Source organism: Zosterops lateralis (assembly GCF_965231275.1).
Source record: "Zosterops lateralis genome assembly, chromosome: 29".
Classification (NCBI taxonomy): Eukaryota; Metazoa; Chordata; class Aves; order Passeriformes; family Zosteropidae; genus Zosterops; species Zosterops lateralis.
The window spans coordinates 2,617,724-2,636,958 of record NC_139789.1 but is presented as its reverse complement, the minus strand read 5'-3'; the positions used below and the strand labels follow the sequence as shown (position 1 = coordinate 2,636,958).

The 19,235-nt window shown below is 49.5% G+C and overlaps 2 protein-coding genes across 2 annotated transcripts in view; one reads left to right on the top strand and one right to left on the bottom strand.

Moving 5' to 3' along the window:
- The first annotated feature begins 395 nt into the window (after window positions 1-395).
- On the top strand, window positions 396-6,403 carry F2RL3 (F2R like thrombin or trypsin receptor 3). Its single transcript, XM_083880039.1, has 2 exons — window positions 396-531; window positions 1,662-6,403. Exons 1-2 carry the CDS (start codon window positions 456-458, stop codon window positions 2,741-2,743), a joined length of 1,158 nt encoding a protein of 385 aa, XP_083736165.1. The 5' UTR covers window positions 396-455; the 3' UTR covers window positions 2,744-6,403.
- A 547-nt stretch (window positions 6,404-6,950) lies between these two features.
- The window catches only part of CPAMD8 (C3 and PZP like alpha-2-macroglobulin domain containing 8), a 55,131-nt gene continuing 42,846 nt past the window's right edge, over window positions 6,951-19,235 (bottom strand). The window contains exons 35-41 of the mRNA XM_083880184.1: window positions 16,394-16,468; window positions 15,655-15,760; window positions 15,460-15,570; window positions 14,612-14,824; window positions 14,087-14,161; window positions 8,634-8,802; window positions 6,951-7,444 (exon numbers count right to left, since the gene is read on the bottom strand). Coding sequence (XP_083736310.1) covers window position 7,444; window positions 8,634-8,802; window positions 14,087-14,161; window positions 14,612-14,824; window positions 15,460-15,570; window positions 15,655-15,760; window positions 16,394-16,468 — 750 coding nt within the window. The 3' untranslated portion in view covers window positions 6,951-7,443. The remainder of the gene's footprint in view (window positions 7,445-8,633; window positions 8,803-14,086; window positions 14,162-14,611; window positions 14,825-15,459; window positions 15,571-15,654; window positions 15,761-16,393; window positions 16,469-19,235) is intronic.

The following is a 19,235-nucleotide window of genomic DNA, read 5'->3' as shown; positions in this document are numbered from 1 at the left end:
GACCTCAGGTCACTCACAGAGCCACTCAGGTCTCTGTAGTGGGAGGATGCTCAGCATTTCCATGGGCAGAAATGCGTGGGTTTTGTTTACGTGCAGACTGCATCAAACCCCACGACATTTGTTATTTCCAGGAATATTCCAGAGAAGGAAGGAGACCCAGATGAGTCACTTGAGCCATCATCTCACACTGAGGATGAGGTGCAGCCTTGAAACACTTCAGGCCTGGATGGATAAGCCCCTCCCAGCCCCAGGCTCTGACGCTGGGGATGTCCAGCCTGGGCAGCCCCCGCTGGTGGCTGCGGTGACAGCCCCTCATTCCCTCATCCTGCCGCGACCAGCCCTGCTGCTGCTTCCGAGAGTTAAGGGCCAGCAGGAGGAAATGCGTGAGCAGGGCCCCTGATGCTGCTGCTCCCACACAGCTGTGGCAGTGCTGTGGCACAGGACCCTGCCCTGCCATGGGGACACTTGGGGACAGGCGGCTCCTGCTCTGCTGTGCCTTCTGGGGACTCTGCCTGGCCTCGGACTACGATGGTGAGTGTGTGCCCCTGGGTGCAAACTGCTTCTTGGTAAAGGGCTGGGCATTTGGGACCTTTGTAAGATCCCTGAAAAGTCATTTTTTAATGAGCTCACCTGGGAGGATGCTCTGATAGAGCTTCGTGTGGGCTCTTGTTGAAGCAGGAGGTTGATGGAGGTCATGCAGCAGAGAAAGAAGCTGGAGTGGAAGAAACTAGAAAGAGAAAGGAAAAATAGAGGAGCAGTAAACCAGAAAGGACTCAAAAGCTAAATCTTTAGCTAATTATACTCCCAGAGCCACAGCTTAACACTGGAGTGGCTCCAGACCTTTGGATTGTTGTGAAAGCCTGGCAGAGGAATTGTTCTCTGGATTCCCAGGCCTGCTCATGGCTCTGCAGAGGAGTTGCTCTCTGGATTCCCAGGCCTGTTCATGGCTGTGCAGAGGAGTTGCTCTCTGGATTCCCAGGCCTGTTCATGGGTGGGCAGAGGAGTTGCTCTCTGGATTCCCAGGCCTGTTCATGGCTGGGCAGAGGAGTTGCTCTCTGGCTTCCCAGGCCTGCTCATGGCTGTGCAGAGGAGTTGCTCTCTGGATTCCCAGGCCTGCTCATGGCTGTAGAGCATCACAGTCCACTGTGAGCTGTGGGAAACCACAGGGCAAAGGAATCTTTGGGGATGTTCTCAGCTAGGTGGTTGAGGGTGGCTGTTGCACACCTAACTGCCAGCCCAGCACAGCCCAGCCCACAACAGAGCAGTTCCAGAGTGCTTTCCAGAGCACTCCCAGTTGTAGGGACCCCAAGAGAGAAGATAAAGAGCAGAATTTGGGGTGAGCTGTGTGCAGCCTCCAGAGCCTCCAGCCTGCCCTGCTGAGGGAGTGACAGGCTGAAGGGGGGACAGGCTGAGGGGTGACAGGCTGAGGGGGTGACAGGCTGAAGGAGGGACAGGCTGAGGGGTGACAGGCCAAGGGGTGACAGGCTGAGGGGTGACAGGCTGAGGGGGTGACAGGCTGAGGGGGTGACAGGCCAAGGGGTGACAGGCCGAGGCGGGGACAGGCTGACAGGGTGACAGGCCAAGGGGGTGACAGGCCGAGGGGGGTACAGGCTGAGGGGGTGACAGACTGTGTGAGGTGACAGAGCGCCTTCCTCCCACAGATTACTCTCAGATCAGCACCAGCGAGCCCTCAGAACAGGCCACCATGGCACCGGGGGTCACCCCGTGTCCCCGAGCCATCCCGGGCGACAAGGCCACGGTCAACAACGTCACCTACCTGCTGATCCCCGAGGCCACCCGGGCCCAGCTGGGCAGCGCGGTCACGGTGCGGCTCCTGCCGGGCCTCTACAGCCTGGTGTTCGCGCTGGGGCTGCCGGCCAACGCGCTGGCGCTGTGGGTGCTGGCCACCCGCGCCGAGCGCCGCACCCCCACCGTGTTCCTGATGAACCTGGCGGCCGCCGACCTGCTGCTGGTCTCCGTGCTGCCCTTCAAGATCTCCTACTACTTCCTGGGCAACCACTGGCCCTTCGGGGAGGCGCTGTGCCGCCTGACCACGGCTCTCTTCTACGGGAACATGTACTGCTCCGTGCTGCTGCTCACCTGCATCAGCGCCGACCGCTACCTGGCCGTGGCTCACCCCTTCTCCTCCCGCGCCTTCCGCAGCCCCGCGCTGGCCGCGGCCGCCTGCGCCGCCGTCTGGGTCTGCTCGGCCGCCCTGACCCTGCCCCTGGCCCTGCAGCGCCAGTCCTACCCCCTGCTCGGCACCGGCCTCACCCTGTGCCACGACGTCCTGCCCCGGCACGAGGACGACGGGTTCTATTTCCATTATTTCGTGGCGCTGATCGCCGGCGCTTTCCTGCTGCCGCTGGTGCTGCTGGTGCTGAGCTCGGGCGCGGTGCTGCGGGTGCTGCTGCGCGGGGGCCGCCGCTACAGCCACGCCGCCAAGCTCACGGCGCTCGTGGTGCTCACCCTCGTGGTGTTCTATGCCCCCAGCAACGTCCTGCTGCTGCTCCACTACTCCAGCCCCTGCTCCAAGCTGCACGGCCGCCTGTACCTCGGCTACATGGTCAGCCTGGCGCTCAGCACCTGCAACAGCTGCGCCGACCCCTTCGTCTATTACTACGTGTCTGAGGATTTTCGGGAGAAGGTGAGGAGGAGAGTCTTCAGGGGCAGCAAAAAAACCACCACGTCTCTAAAGACCTCCAAGGAAACGCTGCCCCGCTCCAAACTTTCGGTGGTGTGAGCCCGCGGGGCACTCAGCATGCATACAATGGGGATAACATGAATTCGACACTGGAGCTTCACATGTTTCACCCAGAGCAGCATTTCCCAGGAGCCAAGTCGGTTTTTCCCTCTCTGCACAGATCAGGCTGGACAAACCCAGGCTGTGTGATCCTTTGCCCAGACAGGTCCATCCTTCACTGGGTCACTGCTGCAGCTCCTCAGCTGCTCACACACCACCAGGGATGTTCCCCCCATACACCCGGCTCTGCTGTGCTCACCTGACTGTTCTCTGCCTGCTAGCCCTGCTCCTGGCTTCTCACTGTCCTTAAATGCATATTCCCTTCCCCTAAAAGTGAAAAAGAGCTGTCCTTGCAAAACAAAATTTTTTAATGTTTCAAAGATACTCTCCTGAACGAAACCAGTCTGTCAGAAGAGTGCAGAGCACTGGCTTGTGTAGCAAAAATATTCTCAGCTTGGTTTGTAAGCTGTCAGTACTGTCAGCCCACTGTTGGTAAAAGGTGTAAAAATCCCATTCACTCATCCCTGTTTTTGCAAATCACCCTAGGCATCCATCGTTTCTTTAAGGCAAATGTTGTATTAATGGATTTTGTAAAAAAATGATGTCCCATGAAGAGAAATAGTAAAGTAGGAATGGAGCAAACCCTCTGGTACTGCAAACTTCCTTCATGTAATGTCACCCACAGCCAAAAGCTGTCTCTGGTCAAAGAGGTGCTCAGTTTGTTGCTTATTGGAACCTGCTGCAAATCTGACAAAATGCAGCCACCTCATCTCTCAGACACAACTGGGGCACAGCCCTGTGGGCAGCCAGGTAGAAAATGAGCACTAAACCTCTTCAGAGCTCCTTAATTCTTTAGTTCTCCCAGCACAGGCTTGACAACCTAACACACAAATAAGAGGCAGAGAAGATTGTCTTAAAATCAATTTTTAATAAAATATTTATCAGAATCTAAAACAAACACTTTTCTGGACTCAGACTTGCTAAGATGTGTGTGAACAAACCAACAACTGGTCAGAGAGCTGTTTGTGTGTACCTGTGTGAGGGGGGCAAAAGGCAGGGGAAACACAAAGCTGGGCTTTGCTGGGCACTCAGTCACAAACACCAATGACTAAAAAAAACCCCAAACCCAACCCCAATCCCAGGCTGGTAGAGGTTTTCTAAATAGTTGGTCTATTCAGAATAATGAAAACCAGGTTATTGTGCATTAAATGTCGACAGTCAGTGTGAGCAAAGCAAGTGCTGGTGTGTGGGGGACGTTCTTCAAGCAAGCTCAACATTCTTCTGAAATTTGCTTTCTACTGAGGCTGATTAAGAAGGAGGGGAAGAGGCAAGACCAAAACACAGGACAAGAAAGAACAAGGGGAACTATTGCTTTAAAATAAATACCATGGTAATGATTACTCTGCATAATGTACAGTTACAAATATATAAATATTAATTTCCTTGGAAGGATTGCAAGCATCAGTCACTGATAACTAGCACTGCTGCAGCTATTCAGCCACAGAACTCAATGGAAGAAGCAATTTCTGTGTCTTACAAACCCACTGGCACTTTTCTCCTTTTACAGTGAGGGACCATCAGGGAAAGGAAAGAAGCATCTCTCTGACAGAGGGAGGTAAATGTCTCTAAGCCAGAAACAACCCAAAGCAGCAGCAGCTGCTGCTGGCCTTGCTGGCTTTGGCTTTCCAGCACCCAGCTGGTCATCCTTGGGAGGGAAAAAAAAACCCCAATCAGTCCTTCTCTCTAAACTGAGTGGCTGAGGTGCACACAGTGGGAGCCTGAGATGTCCTGGTGCTCTCAGGGACAGGAGGGAGACTGATCAGCTCCAGAGCCAGCACTGGGCCAAAGCCTGGGAATGGCTTTGAGTGTGTACAGCTGTGCTGTGTGCAATGGTGCTCAGGGATCCAGGTCTAAAGTTCCTGTATTCCAACCAGGACGTTGAGGAATGGAGGAGAAATAATCTATAATTTTTTCCCCTAGATAAGAATTAATGGTGGTTACAAGAAACATGAACAGTAAATGTGGGACAGGGGAAAGCTCTGGACCCTCAGCTGGGGTGGAGAAGAGAGCAGAGACCTTCTTTATTCCTGTGATGGGGAGGAAAGGCAACCACAGTGGTGTAATTGCAGGTTCCTTGATTCAATTCCTTAAATAAAACCACCCTTTTTCTTTTTACCTACAAAGAGGAGCTGGTTTGGTGTAGCAAGAGCAGGGGGAGGCAGAGGTTGCCAAGAGCAGATGGACTGGAAGTGCCAAGGCTGGGAAGAAGCACTGGAGGTGAAGTCAGGATCCAGAAATCCTGTCACATCCCCTCCCACACAGTGCCCTGCTCTGTCTGGTTCTGAGGACATTAAGGCTGCTCTGCCTTTGCCTTCTGAGGGTCTGGGGCTCTCTGGCTTTACTTTGAATTGTAAAACAGAAGCCAGACTCCTCTGCCTCAAGCACTGGCACAGAGACCCCTCAGACAAGGCCCTGATTGATGGGCTGGCACCACCAGCAGGAATTATTTACCTGGCAGCAACAGAAGGATGTCTGCATCTGGAATTAGGACATTACATGTCCCAGAGCCTGGGGAAAGTGAAGAAAGCCAGGTTTAATTCTTGGCTGGAACTCCCCACCCTCACCTCCTCATCCCCAGGGGGAAGTCTGAGTGCCCAAGGATCTGTGAGAGGATTTAAATTGACTTTAAAAAGACTTCAAATATCTCTCCAGAAGCATTCACTGGGTGTACAATGGGAGAGAGAGAGCAGGAAAGGAAAACCAGAAAGGAACTGAGGACAGGAGATGGAGGAATGCAGAAGAGAGGTCCCATCTCCTGGATGAAGCCACTCACAGACATTACCAAGGTGACCAAAAGCCTCATTCTCCCAGCTCACAGCACTAAACAGCTGCAGCCTGAACCAGCAAACAGCAGGGCTTGTATTGTGCAGTTCTGAGTTTTAGAAAAGAGGACAAAAAAAAAAGAAAAAGAAGAAATCTTCTTGCAGCTCACACTAGGCCTGTTATTTACCCAGGGATAAATATTGACTCAGTCCCGTGTGTGTACACAATAGCCAGTGCCTGCCAGGACAGTCGCTTGCAGGAGGTGGAATTTAGTTTAAAGGCATTTATTAAAGGCATTTATTTACCTGCCAGGCAGGAATGCAGCTGGCAGGGTGAGGGCAGGATCTGCCCCTGCACAGCCCAGCCTTGGGGCAGCACCCTGGGAGCAGAGCTGGGAGCAGCCCCCATGGAAGGCTGGCAAAGCTGCCAAGGAGGCAGCTCTGAAATTTCTGGGAACTTAAAGACCCAGACCTTCATCATGTCAACTGCATTCTGCAAATGTCTGGCCCCAGACAAAAAGGACTGGAAACTAAACATGCCCAACCTCTGGGGTACCTCCTAGTTGTCCCCATGCGGACATTTTTCTGGAATAAACTTGTCTTTATTCTGGAATGGAATGTCTATACTGGGATATATTCTTGTCATAGTTCCTGTGTAAACAAGCCTTAAAAATGAATGGAGCTGGGATTTTTTTTTTCTGTTTCCATTCACCAATAAACACCCTCAAAAGGAGTTTCCACCCTGCTCTGGGTCCTGGTAACAATAGAAGTGGGAAGATAAAATATTAACATTATTTTGCAAGAGGCAATTGCATGTAACTCCTCCAAAGAGAACAATGCTGCTCCAGGCAGGAAGGAAAACTCAAAAATCTTGGCTCCTGCACTTTTGGGAACACAAAGCTTTTCTTCTAAAGTTTTGCCACGTTGCTTGAGGCAGGTCAGACCAAGGGAGTCCAGCCTGTGACACCAGGGATTGGTACTGGCCAGCAGAGCCAGGGCCTGAGCAGGGAGCACCAGGACCAGAGCATGCTGTGCAGGATGCCAGTGGGAGCAAAATAACAGGAGTGAGTTGGTGAAGTCAGGCAAACATTTAAAAGGGCTTGCCTCAGCCAGGTTCATTTTCAGGCCAGGCTTTGAGGAGGAAAGGGGCTGAGAAGGCTGCAAGCAGCCCCTGTCAGCACGTAGTGCAACACAAAGAGGGCTCCCCCACCTCATCCCTGCCTCTGCTGAGGCCTGCAGACAGCAGCAGACATGAAGCTTTTCAGCCCTGGCAGTGGATTTCAGTTTTCTCAGGTAAAATGTACCTCCCAACAGCTTCCCTGAATTGTGGAGCCACAGGGAAGGGTTTCTCTCATGGGTGCAGCAGACTGATGGGCTGGGGAAGATGAGCAGCCTCTTGCTATGTCATAATTAGCAAAACACACTGATTTTTATTATTGTAATTTGAGAAAAAAACTTCTCAGCCATCTTTCCTCAAACAGCAGTTCAGCTAAGCACAAGGCCTGGACTTAGCTTCTAAGTGTAGCTAGGAAATGGCATTTGCAGAATATCCTGATAGCAGAGAAAACACTTGGAAATGCTCTATAGGTTTGAATTCCAGCCCCTATTTTTCTCACCTAGAGGGCACAGCATATTGGTCTCTCATCACTGGAAGGGCTCCAAAGAGGATGCACAGAAGGCAGGAAAATGGACAGAAAAATAACGCTGAGTGTCCCCCTTAGAGCTCCAGATCTGCCCCGTGGGGCAGCAAAGCCTACAGTTCTGAGGGCATCAGGAAGTAGTCATCATTGGGATTTTGTTCTGCAGCAGGTCGTCTGGAGGAACAAACTCATACAGGAGTCGATTCTGAGCCTCTTCTCTTCATTTAAATTATGTGTTTCTGTCAGAAAGAGAACACGAGGAAGAAAAGTCACCTTGCTATGATGCACCTTAGTGAGACATTGCTGAGCCTGGGCAGGGGAAAGGTCACAGAGATGGGAGGGACCCTCAGGGATCATCAGTGCAGCCCCTGACCCTGTACAGACACCCCAACAATCCCACCCTGAGCATCCCTGAGAGCCTTGTCCAAACACTCCTGCAGCTCTGGCAGCCTTGGGGCTGGGACCATTCCCTGGGGAGCCTGGGCAGTGCCCCAGCAGCCTCGGGGGGAAGAACCTTTCCCTGAGCTCCATCCCAAGCCCTGACACAGCTCCAGCCATTCCTGGGCTCCTGTCCCTGTCACCCCAAAGCAGAGATCTGTGCCCATTCCTCTTCTCCCTGATGAGCCTCCCCTCAGTCCCCTCTGCTCCAGCTGAACACGCCAAGTGAAAGGTCACCTCGTTGCACTGGGGATGAAGCTACTGAGGTCACAGAGCCTTTTACGGCTGCCCCAACAAGCTCCCATTCCCACTGACCCCCTAAACAGTTGTAAAAACACCCATTTTTGGGGAACTGAGCCAGCACAGGGATGCCACAGGCTGGCTCAGAGCAGACACCTGGCTGCTGAGTGTTGGAACCCTGGAGACTGAGGATTTCAGGTTTTCTGTGCTAGAAGGCACTAATCCTCAAGCAGGCACTACATTTGACCTGAGGCCATGGAAGAGGCTTCCAAAATTGAGTGATGGCACTGGAGTTGTGTGTGTGTAATTTGCATAGAATTGTGATATCACAGGGTGCAAAACTTAGGATTTAAGATTTTTACTATATAGTAATGTATATAGAGCAAGATGGGGGATTTTGGGCGTTGCCTAGGTTCTTCTTTCACCTTCTTCTTCATGGGTTTGGGTGGTTCTTTCTAACTGGGTGAAAAGGCCCACACTGCAGATCATGGGTGGTCATTATTGGCTTAAAAGTAAAAATAATATAGGTGTCATCTTGTAATTGGATAAATTATGCTTTAAAGACCATGGAAAGAGTTAGAGACAGAACCATTTTTCACCTTTTTGTCTGGAATTCACAACTTGTGAGACTATCCTTTAGATAAGAATTAACAAACACCTGAGTGCGAACACAGGAAAACTGCATCCCCCAGGCTGTAATCCCAGCTCTAACAGAAAGAAAAGATAAAAACCTCCCAGCTGAGGGCTCACCATTCTGCTGGGGTGGGCTGTCCCTGGCTGCTGTCCCCTGCCCGGGCGGTGCTGGCCGTGCTCAGCTCTGCCACCACCTCCAGCACTTCGGCCTCCGCAGCGAAGGCGTCGGGGTCGTACTCGTAGGAGTAGTAGGACAGGTCTGTGTGCAGGGAGGGGCCCTCCTCGGCTGCTGAGGGAACCAGTGATGCAATAAGTCAATAAGTCAGCCATTTTCTCCAGTTTCTTCATGTGGGAAAAGCCAGTTCTGTATTTTCACAACTCACTTTATGCAGTTTTTACAGACCTCGTGTGCAACATTAATTGGTTAACAGCGTTCTTGCCAATTACTCTATTGGTTAGTAAAAGTTATTCTACTTGTCCATCAAATCTCTCTATTCTTGGATGGTTTACATATTTTCTTTACTGATTCTCATGGGACAAATCTCTTGTTACTACAGGTGCATTTGTTTTTTCAACCCAGGAATAGGTTGTTATGCTAACAAGTTTTCATGCCAAGATTGTTTTCACATGGGAACGTGCAAATTACTTAGAAGAAGTGACAGGGCTAACTTTGGCAATTTAGCAGAGGAGGCCTGATTTTATGAGGCCTTTCTTTTATAATTTTTTTTTTCTGTCACGACAAACCAGGAGCTGCAGGAGTTGCATTCCAGCATGGCCACAGAGCCACAGGGTGAGGCAGGAGGAGGAAGGGTTTAGTCAGGGAGGCTGGACACAAGGGAAGGAGGCTGCAGGTGTCAGGGCACTTACACCTGTCTGCTGGAATTCACAGGGGAGGGCAGAAGCTGCTGCAAAAGCAGAGTTTTCAATTTCCCAGTCTGAGACCTGGGCACTGGAATAAAATGAAAAGAAAGTGGGGGAACAGAGAGAGGGGTAAAGGGCAAACAAGGAGGAAAAGGGAAAACAAGGGGGGAAGGCAAATAAGGATGAGAAAAGGAGGAAACAAGGAGGAGAAATTAAAAAACAAGGGGGAAAGAAGAAGAAGAAACAAGGAGAGAAAGAGGAGGAAGCAAAGGGGGGAAAGGAAATAAAGGGAGGGAAAGGGAGATGTAGTTTGAAGAGAGTCTCTAAGTCTCCTTTTCCAGCATGGAATTAACTGAGGTGCTGAAGGGCAGACCCACAATCCTGAGGGCTGCACACAGTGAGATAAAAGTGTCATGCAGAGGGCAGATGGCACAGGGGATTCACTCTGCACCCTGAAATCTCTCCTCTGACCAGACACCTCAGGTAAGGAGAGCCCCCTCCCCATGGGGATGTGTTCTGTGTGCCCTCAGCTGTGCAGCATTTCATAAAACAAGAGACAAAGCTAGAGGGAGACCCTGAGGGAACAGCTCACTTGGTGACTGATTACTGGAGGCAGCCAGCTTTCTTTTCAGCCCAACAAGTGTGAAGATTTTGAGGTTGGGAACCCACAGCAGAGCCACTGACTCCAGCTTGAATGAGGAGCTGAGGTAGCTTTGCCCCAGCACAGTCACACAGCACTGAAACTTCCATCATCTCATGTAGGGACAGACCCAGCACAGGCAGGAGCAGGAATTTCTCCTCTCTCCACACCCTGCAGTCTGTGCTGACCCTGCCAGGTCCCTCTCACAGCTCACACCCCACTCACCCCAGGCTGTGTCCCTGTGCTGGGTGACTGCTCCCTGTCCACAGAGTAAAACTGCAAGATAAAACTTCTAGGAACAGCAGCAGATCCATGTTTCCTAAACTGCTCCTGGAGCCAGCTCAGCTGTCCATCCTTCCTGTTTGCTCTCTGTGTACACTGCTCTAATCCAAACCAAAGCAAGCACTGAGGCAGAATTATTGCAGGGAGGAGAAGTCCCCCGCCCGCTCAAAGCTGGCTCTATTTAAAGAGAACACTCATCAAGGCCTTTGAAAATGTTTGTTCTCTAGAAATAAAATATCTGAAGGATCTTCCCTGTTGCCTCCCACATCCTCCCAGCACTGGGCAGGGGAGTCAGGCTCTGTTCACTCCTTCTTGGCCTCCTCCCTGTGAGAACCTGCCAGATCATGAGCTCCTTCTATGAATGGGTGATTGCTGTCCACCGGGGAGGGGAGGAACATCACAGGCCTGACTCTTCCCAGGAATTCAGCTCTGGAGTCCAAGCAAAGAGCACAGGCCGACGTTTCCTGCTGCACACAAACCACTCTCCCCAGCCCCAAATGTTTGTGCCGAGGCCAATGTTTGCTAAGCAGTGATGGGGGGAGAGGAAAAACAGCCCTGTGCCAGTTCAATCAATCCTGAAAGGGCTGCAGCCCTGTGGGGAGCACACCAGCCAGGGAATTTTGGGGATGACTCCACCTGGGAGCAGAGCTCAGGCTGATGTTCCTGGTAGCAACTGGTGCGGGTGATAGCATTTAATTAAAAAATAAAATAAGTCCACAAACACCCAGAATTTTCTTCCAGTTCCAGCCATTGGCGCTTCTGATTGCTCGAGCAAAACTGTGCAAAGGACTCAGCTGTGGGGAGAAGGGGTCAGAGAGCTGAGCCTGGGGGGGCTCCCTGCTCACAGCAGCAGTGACCCCCCTCATCACTGCTGCTCCACACTTGGACATTGCTTTCCACCAAATCCACACAGAATCACAGCACTGTGATGTCAACATATCCAACATCAGTGACTGGGCCATGGCTGTACCTCGAAGGGCTTTGGCAGAGGAGATTTGGGCAGTTACAGAAGAGAGTTAATGATCTGTGGAAGCAATCAAAGCACTATTTCATCAGAGGGATGCTATCAAAGCTATTGGGGATCCCACAGGCTCCAAAATCCACCCAGAGCCTTGTGGGCAAGGAGTGACAAGGATCTCAGGAAAGCCACAGTCAGAAATTCAGTGAGATTCCAGTTAGGAACTCAGCTCAGGGTTTTCTATCCAAATAAATATTGCAGTAGGCTGTGATGGTGCAGGAGCACACCCACAGCTGGGTCCATGCTGCTCATCAAAATCCTGTTCCACCCTTTTGAGACTGAGTAATTCACTTGTGAGAAGGAACAGCTGAGGAAGGAGATTCACATAGGGGTTATTTCAGCTGAGTCCCCTCACCCCACAAGCCTCCCTGGCAATCAGAGGATCTACAGCTGCAAAGGGGATCCCACCCCTCTATACAAGAGAAGGCTGCAGGGCTAAGGTCAAACCTCAGCCCTCCTCTCTCACTGCAGGCTTGGGGGAGGCATTTTAAAATGTTCTGACAACAGCAACAGCACTGCATCCTGACCTTTCAGGGCCATCTCTGTTCAGTTGCTCATCTGAAACAGCTGGAATTTATTCCAGCAAACCCACTGGAGCGTGTGGACCCTCACTGTGGGTCTGTGTGTGCCAGAGGGAGCCCCAACACATCCTGCAATTCCCACTGATTGCTGCTTCTTCCCACTGCTGGGTAACAGGGACAAGACCTCAATTAAAGCATCCATCAACCCAAGCTGAGCTGTACCAGTGTCAGGGCAAACACAGGAGGCTTCCAGACAGCACAAACACCTCGTGCCTCTCCCAGAACGCGGCATTTCCTGCAGATTAACACAGCCAGTCGGTTTCACACCAACCTGCCCTAAGCTTGATTCGGCTCCTGGAGTTTTGCATCCTTTTAGGAAGTCACAGATTTAGGCACGGCTCAGCAGAGCCCTCGCTGGAGCACCTGAGCCGACTTAACCCCATCACATGCTCCAGGAGAGGCTGCCTGAGGAGGGGCTCATTCATCTGCTGCACTTTGATTCATGTCCCATGTGCTTGACCTGAGAGGAGCCCGGAGGATTAATGAAAATCACATGCTGGGACCTTTTCCTGGTGCAGGATTTAGTCAGTTTGATTCCTGAATGCTCATTCTGCCACGGCTGCTCCCAGCTCAGCATCCTCCTGCCAGGAAATTTGGGCACTCTCAGGTCCCAGGACAAAGCCAGCTCCAAGTGCTCGTGCTTTGACAAATATCCTTATGGCACTCAGGCTTGTCCATCTAAAATCTGCATATACCATGCCATACAAAATAATCAGATTTTCCCTTTTTGCTCCTTCTGATCCAGCACTGATTCTGTCAATTCAATACAGAAACCACAGAGGGATTTGCCTTTGACTTCAATGCAGATTATTTCAGAAACTCAGTTCTGAACATTTTTTGGATTGTGGATTACCATCAAGTTCCATAATTTCTTTTTTTTTCCAGGTAATCATGTCAAATTTTTATTTGAAAATAATATAATGGCAGACCCATTTTTGTAGACCATGGAATGGCCTCACATTTCAGCAGTGCCCGAATGGAACAGTTTGGGAATGTTGCTTGAAAGGGTTCAGAGTGCAGAGTTTCCATGCTGAGCACATGGCATGTGCATGGAATAAAAGGCAACAAATTGCAGGTATAGACACACTCACAGGAAGTCCAGAGGAAAGAAAAGGGAGGAAAATAGTAGAGACATTAAACACTAAGACTGAATTACCATTAGAAACTGTCATAATGGAATATTCAGCACGTTTTTGTGCCTTAATAAGAAAACTGTCCATCAGCTGCTGTCCAGAAGGGAAAGAGCAGGATGGTGGCTTGTGTTGGACATGTCTTAGTCTGACTCTGATGCACAAGGAGGACATGAGGAGGCACAGAAGCTACTCCTGAAGAATTAGACTGGTTTTACCAATTCATTGGGAGAGTTGGAAGCCAGGGGAAAATTAATGAGTGGAAAGCAGCCAGGAAAAATCTAGTCCAGTTTATTTACTAGAAACAGCACAAAACAAGCTATTCTATTGACCCTCCACTGCTTCTTGGTGAGATTTATTGTGAGCCATGAGCGAGTTCGACACGAGTCTTGGAAAAAAGTGCACGAACATAAGCACCAGATAAAATGAGCAGCCAAATTCCTGGCTACTCCATCCACTGACCTTAACATTTTTGTTCACTAAGGCTCTTTATTCCAAACAGCAGCTCTGAGAGAACCAAGACTGCCAGCTCCATTTCTGCACAGAACTGCAGGGACAAAGTTAATCCACCTGGATTTGAGTCCTTGCAGTGGTTTGGGCTGTTGTCACGTCCTGCTCAGTTGTTTGTTGGAACACATTACATCAGCCTGGCTTTAAATGGGATCTTTCCAGCTTAATAGTGGAAGAAAAGATCACAGAGAGTCTGTTGTTCAAACACAGCAAGGCTGAGAAAATAGGAGGGTCGGTTGTCCAGTCCTACAAACAATTATCTAAATCCTGCAGGTGCTGAACTGAGCAGGATTCCTGCATGATTTCCTGAAGGGAAAAGGACTAGGAGAGCTGTCTACTACTGAATATCTCCCATCCTCAGTTTCCTTGACCTCTTCTTTTTTTTTTTTTCTGATTTCTGAACATTCTGTCTTTTCTATAAGATGGAGAAATTCAGCAACTTTACTTAAAATGTGTTTGAGAGCCACTTGTGCTTAATACAGAGATAGGACAAGCTTTAACCTTACTAAAGAGAAAGCCTTTGGATAAATGGAAAGCTGTTGCATTACCTGCTGGAGTCTGGGGAACACTGGGCTGCTCAGCTGTGTGGGAGTGTGTCTCCCTTTCTTCTGGCAAGTTCTTGGCTGAAAATACAAAGAAAAATAATTTCATTGGTCACATAATTGGTTAATGCATCTCTAGAAAACATTTGCATTTCCAGAGGTGGCATAATCCATTCCCTGATACACTACAGATCTTGAAAGCCCATGCAGCATCTCCAAAGCATTTCCATTTCATGGATTTAATTTTTACCCAGGAGTATTCACTCCAGATCAAACAGTATCACTAATTTTCTCTTCAATTCATTCTGATTGGTAAAACGTGTATTCGTGACAACAGAAAACCAGTTATTTCAAGCTGAAAAGCTGCTGCCCTTATCACTTAATCAGCTGCACTGTGAACATCAAAAGAACACAGAGCAAGTTTGGAATTCTCCTCCTTTCCCTACCACTTACAGAATATATTGCTCAAACGACGCTTTACAACATTATGCAACTGGAGCACGACAGAAAAAGGAAGTAAAGGAAACCTACAGGCAGAACACTGAGCCATGGGCATCTGCTCTATCCTGGTGTTGTTCCTGCAGGACGCCACCTCCATCTGGCAGTGGTTGGGGTAGATGTGCCCGTCGGAGCCGCACACGGGCTCCCCGTCGTAGCCGCAGTCCCGCGAGCACAGGCACTGCTCAAAGTACTCGTCCTCCAGGCAGCCAAAGATGTTGTTGCAAGGGCCAGAGTGGACAAAGCCTGGGAATTTAACAAAGCCAGTCAGTTCTGCATAGCATGGGGAAGGTGGGATGGGAATGTTTCACTGGTATCGGTTTAGTGTTGAATTCCCTGAGGTTTCTGACAGGAATTTACAAACTTGATAGAATTAAAAGCTCTGGGAACAAAGTTGCCTTTTTGGAAGAACCGTGGTGCAACAGCTTCTCAACTTGGGATAAAGCAACTGGTTTTTGCTGCAGAGCACAGAAAGGAACACACAGTTTCTGGGGCAAGTTATTACTTTCACAGACATACGAAAATTTTCAATCTTCCAACAGTTAATTGTGGAATTCCATTGCAAAATAATGGAGAGGAAGAAAACCAAATTGCATGGCAGAGTTTGTTACCTCTTTGTTTACTGACATCTCCCCTTGTGCAGGTTCTTCCAGAATCAGATATTTTACTTGCCTCTGAAGCAAATCACAGTCACTTTGGTGCTTGGGAAGCACCACTGCTCTGTTTGTCATGACTTTAATTCTGCAACCCCCCAAACCTTTGTGAAACTTCCACTAACACAGAGAGCGGAATACAACATTTGTCTAAATACAGTTTTGAGTTCAGAACACCTGTGGGTCCCCGTTTTCCCAAAAGATCAGTGTGGTTTTGGGGTAACTCACCAACCCACTGGCTGGCTGAGCTTTCCACCTCATTGCAGGTGGGGCCGTCGCAGAGCTCCCGGGCCAGGGGGCTGTTCTCACTCACGTTGTAGAAACGAGTGGCTTCAAAAGCTGCAGCAAGGAGGAGAAATCACAGCTGAGCCTCCTGCCTGCAGATCTGATGTCAGCAGGGATCAAAGGGAAACAGGCACGAACCTGGCTCGTAGTAATCATACACCTTGATGGGAACAGGGGCTGTTTTCCCAACTATGTGCTCTCTGAAGGCTTGGAACTTCACACAGGTCATGCACTGGCTGGGAATCTGTGAAATGGTGTAAAAGACTCAAAAACTACACTTGAAGTGAAGAGAGAGACAAATGAACACAGCATGTGCCACAAAGTAACACAAGGAGCACAAAGACACCTCCAATACTCCAAGTATAGCGACAGAGATAATGAATAAAAATCAAACAGGATGAACTAAACCAGGATTCTGTGCTGACCTTTAAAACACATATTTGCCACAGAGCACTGGCAGACACTCCAGCTGTGCTCCCTTGGCTTGCCCACATCCACCAGACAATTTCCTGCTGCTGACCAAACCAAGGGAGATCTCATCTTCCACTCTCAGGTCTGTGCTGTGAGATCTAAACTATTCTGCATTTAGCACTGCTAGTTGTACCTGAGAGTGAGATTATTTCAAGGCAAAAATCTAAATGATATCTACCCAAAACCACTCCATGAGCTGAAGTGAATCACTTGCCTCTATTATATTTTGGTTTCCAAGCAAAACCACAGCACCCACCTGCAGCAAAAGAGGCTCAAGCAAGAGGCCAAGTTAAATCTGCAGTGACTCTCACCCCTGAGGGACCCCCAACACTCTGCCTGTGCCCCATCCCCTGCTCATTTGCCTTCCATTAAAATACAACATAATTATAAGAAACAAAGCCATTACCTCATCAAAATAAAATAGGACTTTCCTTCCATCCACTTCATATCTTTTTAACCCAATTTGCTTGTTCATCAATAACTGGAGGCAAAAAAAAAATTTTTAAAAAAAATCATTGTGTTTGGTTTATTGTTCTCATTTTATAGAAAACAGGTAGATATGAGAGAATAAGTAAGATTTCAGGCTGCTTAGAAAACTGATTAGACACTAAACTCCAGGGATTTCTTCTGCTGGAAAAGGGTGCTTCCATAAAAGAGGGAAAATGCAAAGAGATTGAAGTTGCTGCCACATGACTGAGGGGGAAAAGCCACCGGTGTCCTACTGAGGAATTCCTGCAAGGTGCCTCAGCTGAGGGCTGTTCCTGGGGCATTTATCCCCCTGGGACTCTGCTGATGCCTCATCCTTAATCTCACCCAGATTGTTTTCAGTGCCAAGGCTGCAGCAAGACCTCAGGGACCCCAAACCACTCAATGCAGTCCCTTATTTACACCCCCAGACCACCAGGGAATCTCCCCGCTGGCTATTGAAGGTCCCCTCCTCCCGCCAGCTGAAAAAATCCAAAACATTCTTCTGCCAGGAAAATTAATCCTCACATTTGAAAAGAGCAGCCATTTGAAAGAGCCTCAGGCACCTCCCCTTTGAGAAATGGGGTCAGGCCAGGCCTCTGCTCCTCATCTTCTCCCCCTTCGAGGCCCGGAGATTTGGGATTTGGGGTTTGCATTGTGCCAGGCCTAAAGACCCACCTCTTCTGCTTTATATCTGCACACCTAAGGAACATCTGAACATAATCTAAAGGCACTTCCCATGTCTACAAACCTTTATTTTCAATTTCCCAAAAGTTCCTCCTATGATTTCTGCACTTGGAACATCTCAATACCATCACTGTCCTGCCTAATCAAGCATTACTGTTTTGATAACTTGTATTTAAAATGCATCTCTCAGGTGGAAAATACCTAATACTGATGCTGGAGAGGAGGAGGCTTTGTAGAAAAGGGCTTTTGTGTTTTAATCAAAGTTTGGGGAGCCAAGATAGGGCCAGAGCATTGTATTCTGAAATTCTATTCTCCAAACTGTCCCATTACTTCAACCTCTGTCAGGCAATCCCATTTGTAACACGGGGAGGTCCTTGTGGTGGGGGGGTTGTTTTGTTTGGTTTTTTTATGTTTTGGGGTTTTTTTAAAAATAATTTTTTGGGGGGTTTTGGGGGCGGGTTTTTTTGGGGTTTGGTTTTTTGTTTGTTTAGGTTTTTGTTTGTTTGTGGTTTTTTTGTTGTTTTTAAATGTTCTTAAGTTACTTTGAGATCTAGGCTAAAAATCTGTGTGGGAAGGGGATTTTAGGCTAAAAACCTCTGTGGCAAGGGGAACAAAATATTATTATTATCGTAATAATTATAATAATAATTCTTACTATCACTATTATTTAGAATGACACAAAACAAGCAGCATTCCCACTGGAATTTGCCCAAACCTTCCACTTGAGCAGCTTTAGCCGCGCCTCCCCTCAGCAGAGTCCTCCCCCTGTGTAACACCCCGCTCCCCTGGCTCCCTGGAACAACCAAACCAACACGTCTTTAAGCCCCACACAACATGGAAAAGGCCAATTTAATTTGTCCTTATAATTTCGTGGCCCTGGTGGGGGTGGCTGTGATTCCCCGGCAGTCGAGGCCTGCAGACGGCCCTTTATGAGGGCCCGGAGCCGCCGGCGCCGCCGGGACCTGCCCGGCTCGGTTCAAACTGCATTTTTCCTGCTGAGGTTTGATCTGTCCCAGCCCGGGGTGACCTCCCGACCCCGCCGACATCCAGCGTTATTAGGAGGATTTGTGGCCCGGGCCGTGCTCGTTAAGCAGCGCTGGCCCCGGGGCTGCTCCCGGCCCGGCAAAGGGCAAAATCCCGGGGAAAATCCGCATTTCCAGCCCGGCCCCTCACAGCGGGGCTGGGAAAAGGTGGGGTTGTCTCTGCTCAAAAATACACGGTGGAGCTTCGGTGGGTGGGTTTTATGTCAGGCCCAGGTTTGGTGGCTGTGAGGAAATCCCAGATTGGTTTGGGTGGGAGGGGAGCTCAGAGCTCATCCAAGGCCACCCCTGCCTTGGGCAGTGAGGGGTGAGAAGGGGTTTTCACTGCAGGAGAACAGGAAAGTTCTTAAGGATCATATCCCTGAACTATTTTTTTTTCTATTTTTTTTTCCCTGCAATGGGCAAAGAATAAATAAATAAATAAATAAATAAATAAATAAATAAATAAATAAATAAATTTGGGTGAATGTCTCCTTTCCTGACATCAGCAGGGGACAGAGCTGAGGCTCTCCAGGCTGAGGAACCAGAGGAAGCCCCACATGCCCTTGTGTTACTGTCCCAGAACACTTTCCCCTTTGCCAGGACAGCCGTGCTCTGCTCTGGGGCTGGTGACACTCTGGTGGCCCAGGGAAGGGACACACAGGCCCAGTTGGTGTGGAGTTACTGCTCACAGTCCCCTCCTGTGCTCAGTGCCATGGTTTGTCCTGCCCCGAGCTCAGGGAATGCTGGGTGTGTTCTGAGCAGAGCAACACTGAGAATAATTGGGAATAAATGATTGACAGGAGGATGTGCTGTCTCCAAGGGACACTGGTGCTGGTACCACAATGAACTGACTGGGTGATGTCTCAAAACTCTTCTGTTTGCAGTAGATGCCAGGATGGTTTGGGTTGGAAGGGACCTCAAAGCCCATCCAGTGCCACCCCTGCCATGGGCAGGGACACCTTCCACTGTCCCAGGCTGCTCCAAGCTCTGTCCAGCCTGGCCTTGGACACTGCCAGGGATCCAGGGGCAGCCCCAGCTGCTTTGGGCACTCTGTGCCAGGGCCTCACTGCCAAG

Bases quoted from the DNA above. Each gene is read 5' to 3' on its own strand.
- F2RL3 (XM_083880039.1), top strand. From the start codon at position 456: ATGGGGACACTTGGGGACAGGCGGCTCCTGCTCTGCTGTGCCTTCTGG. The intron at 532-1,661 runs GTGAGTGTGTGC...TTCCTCCCACAG, and splicing joins CCTGGCCTCGGACTACGATG to ATTACTCTCAGATCAGCACC.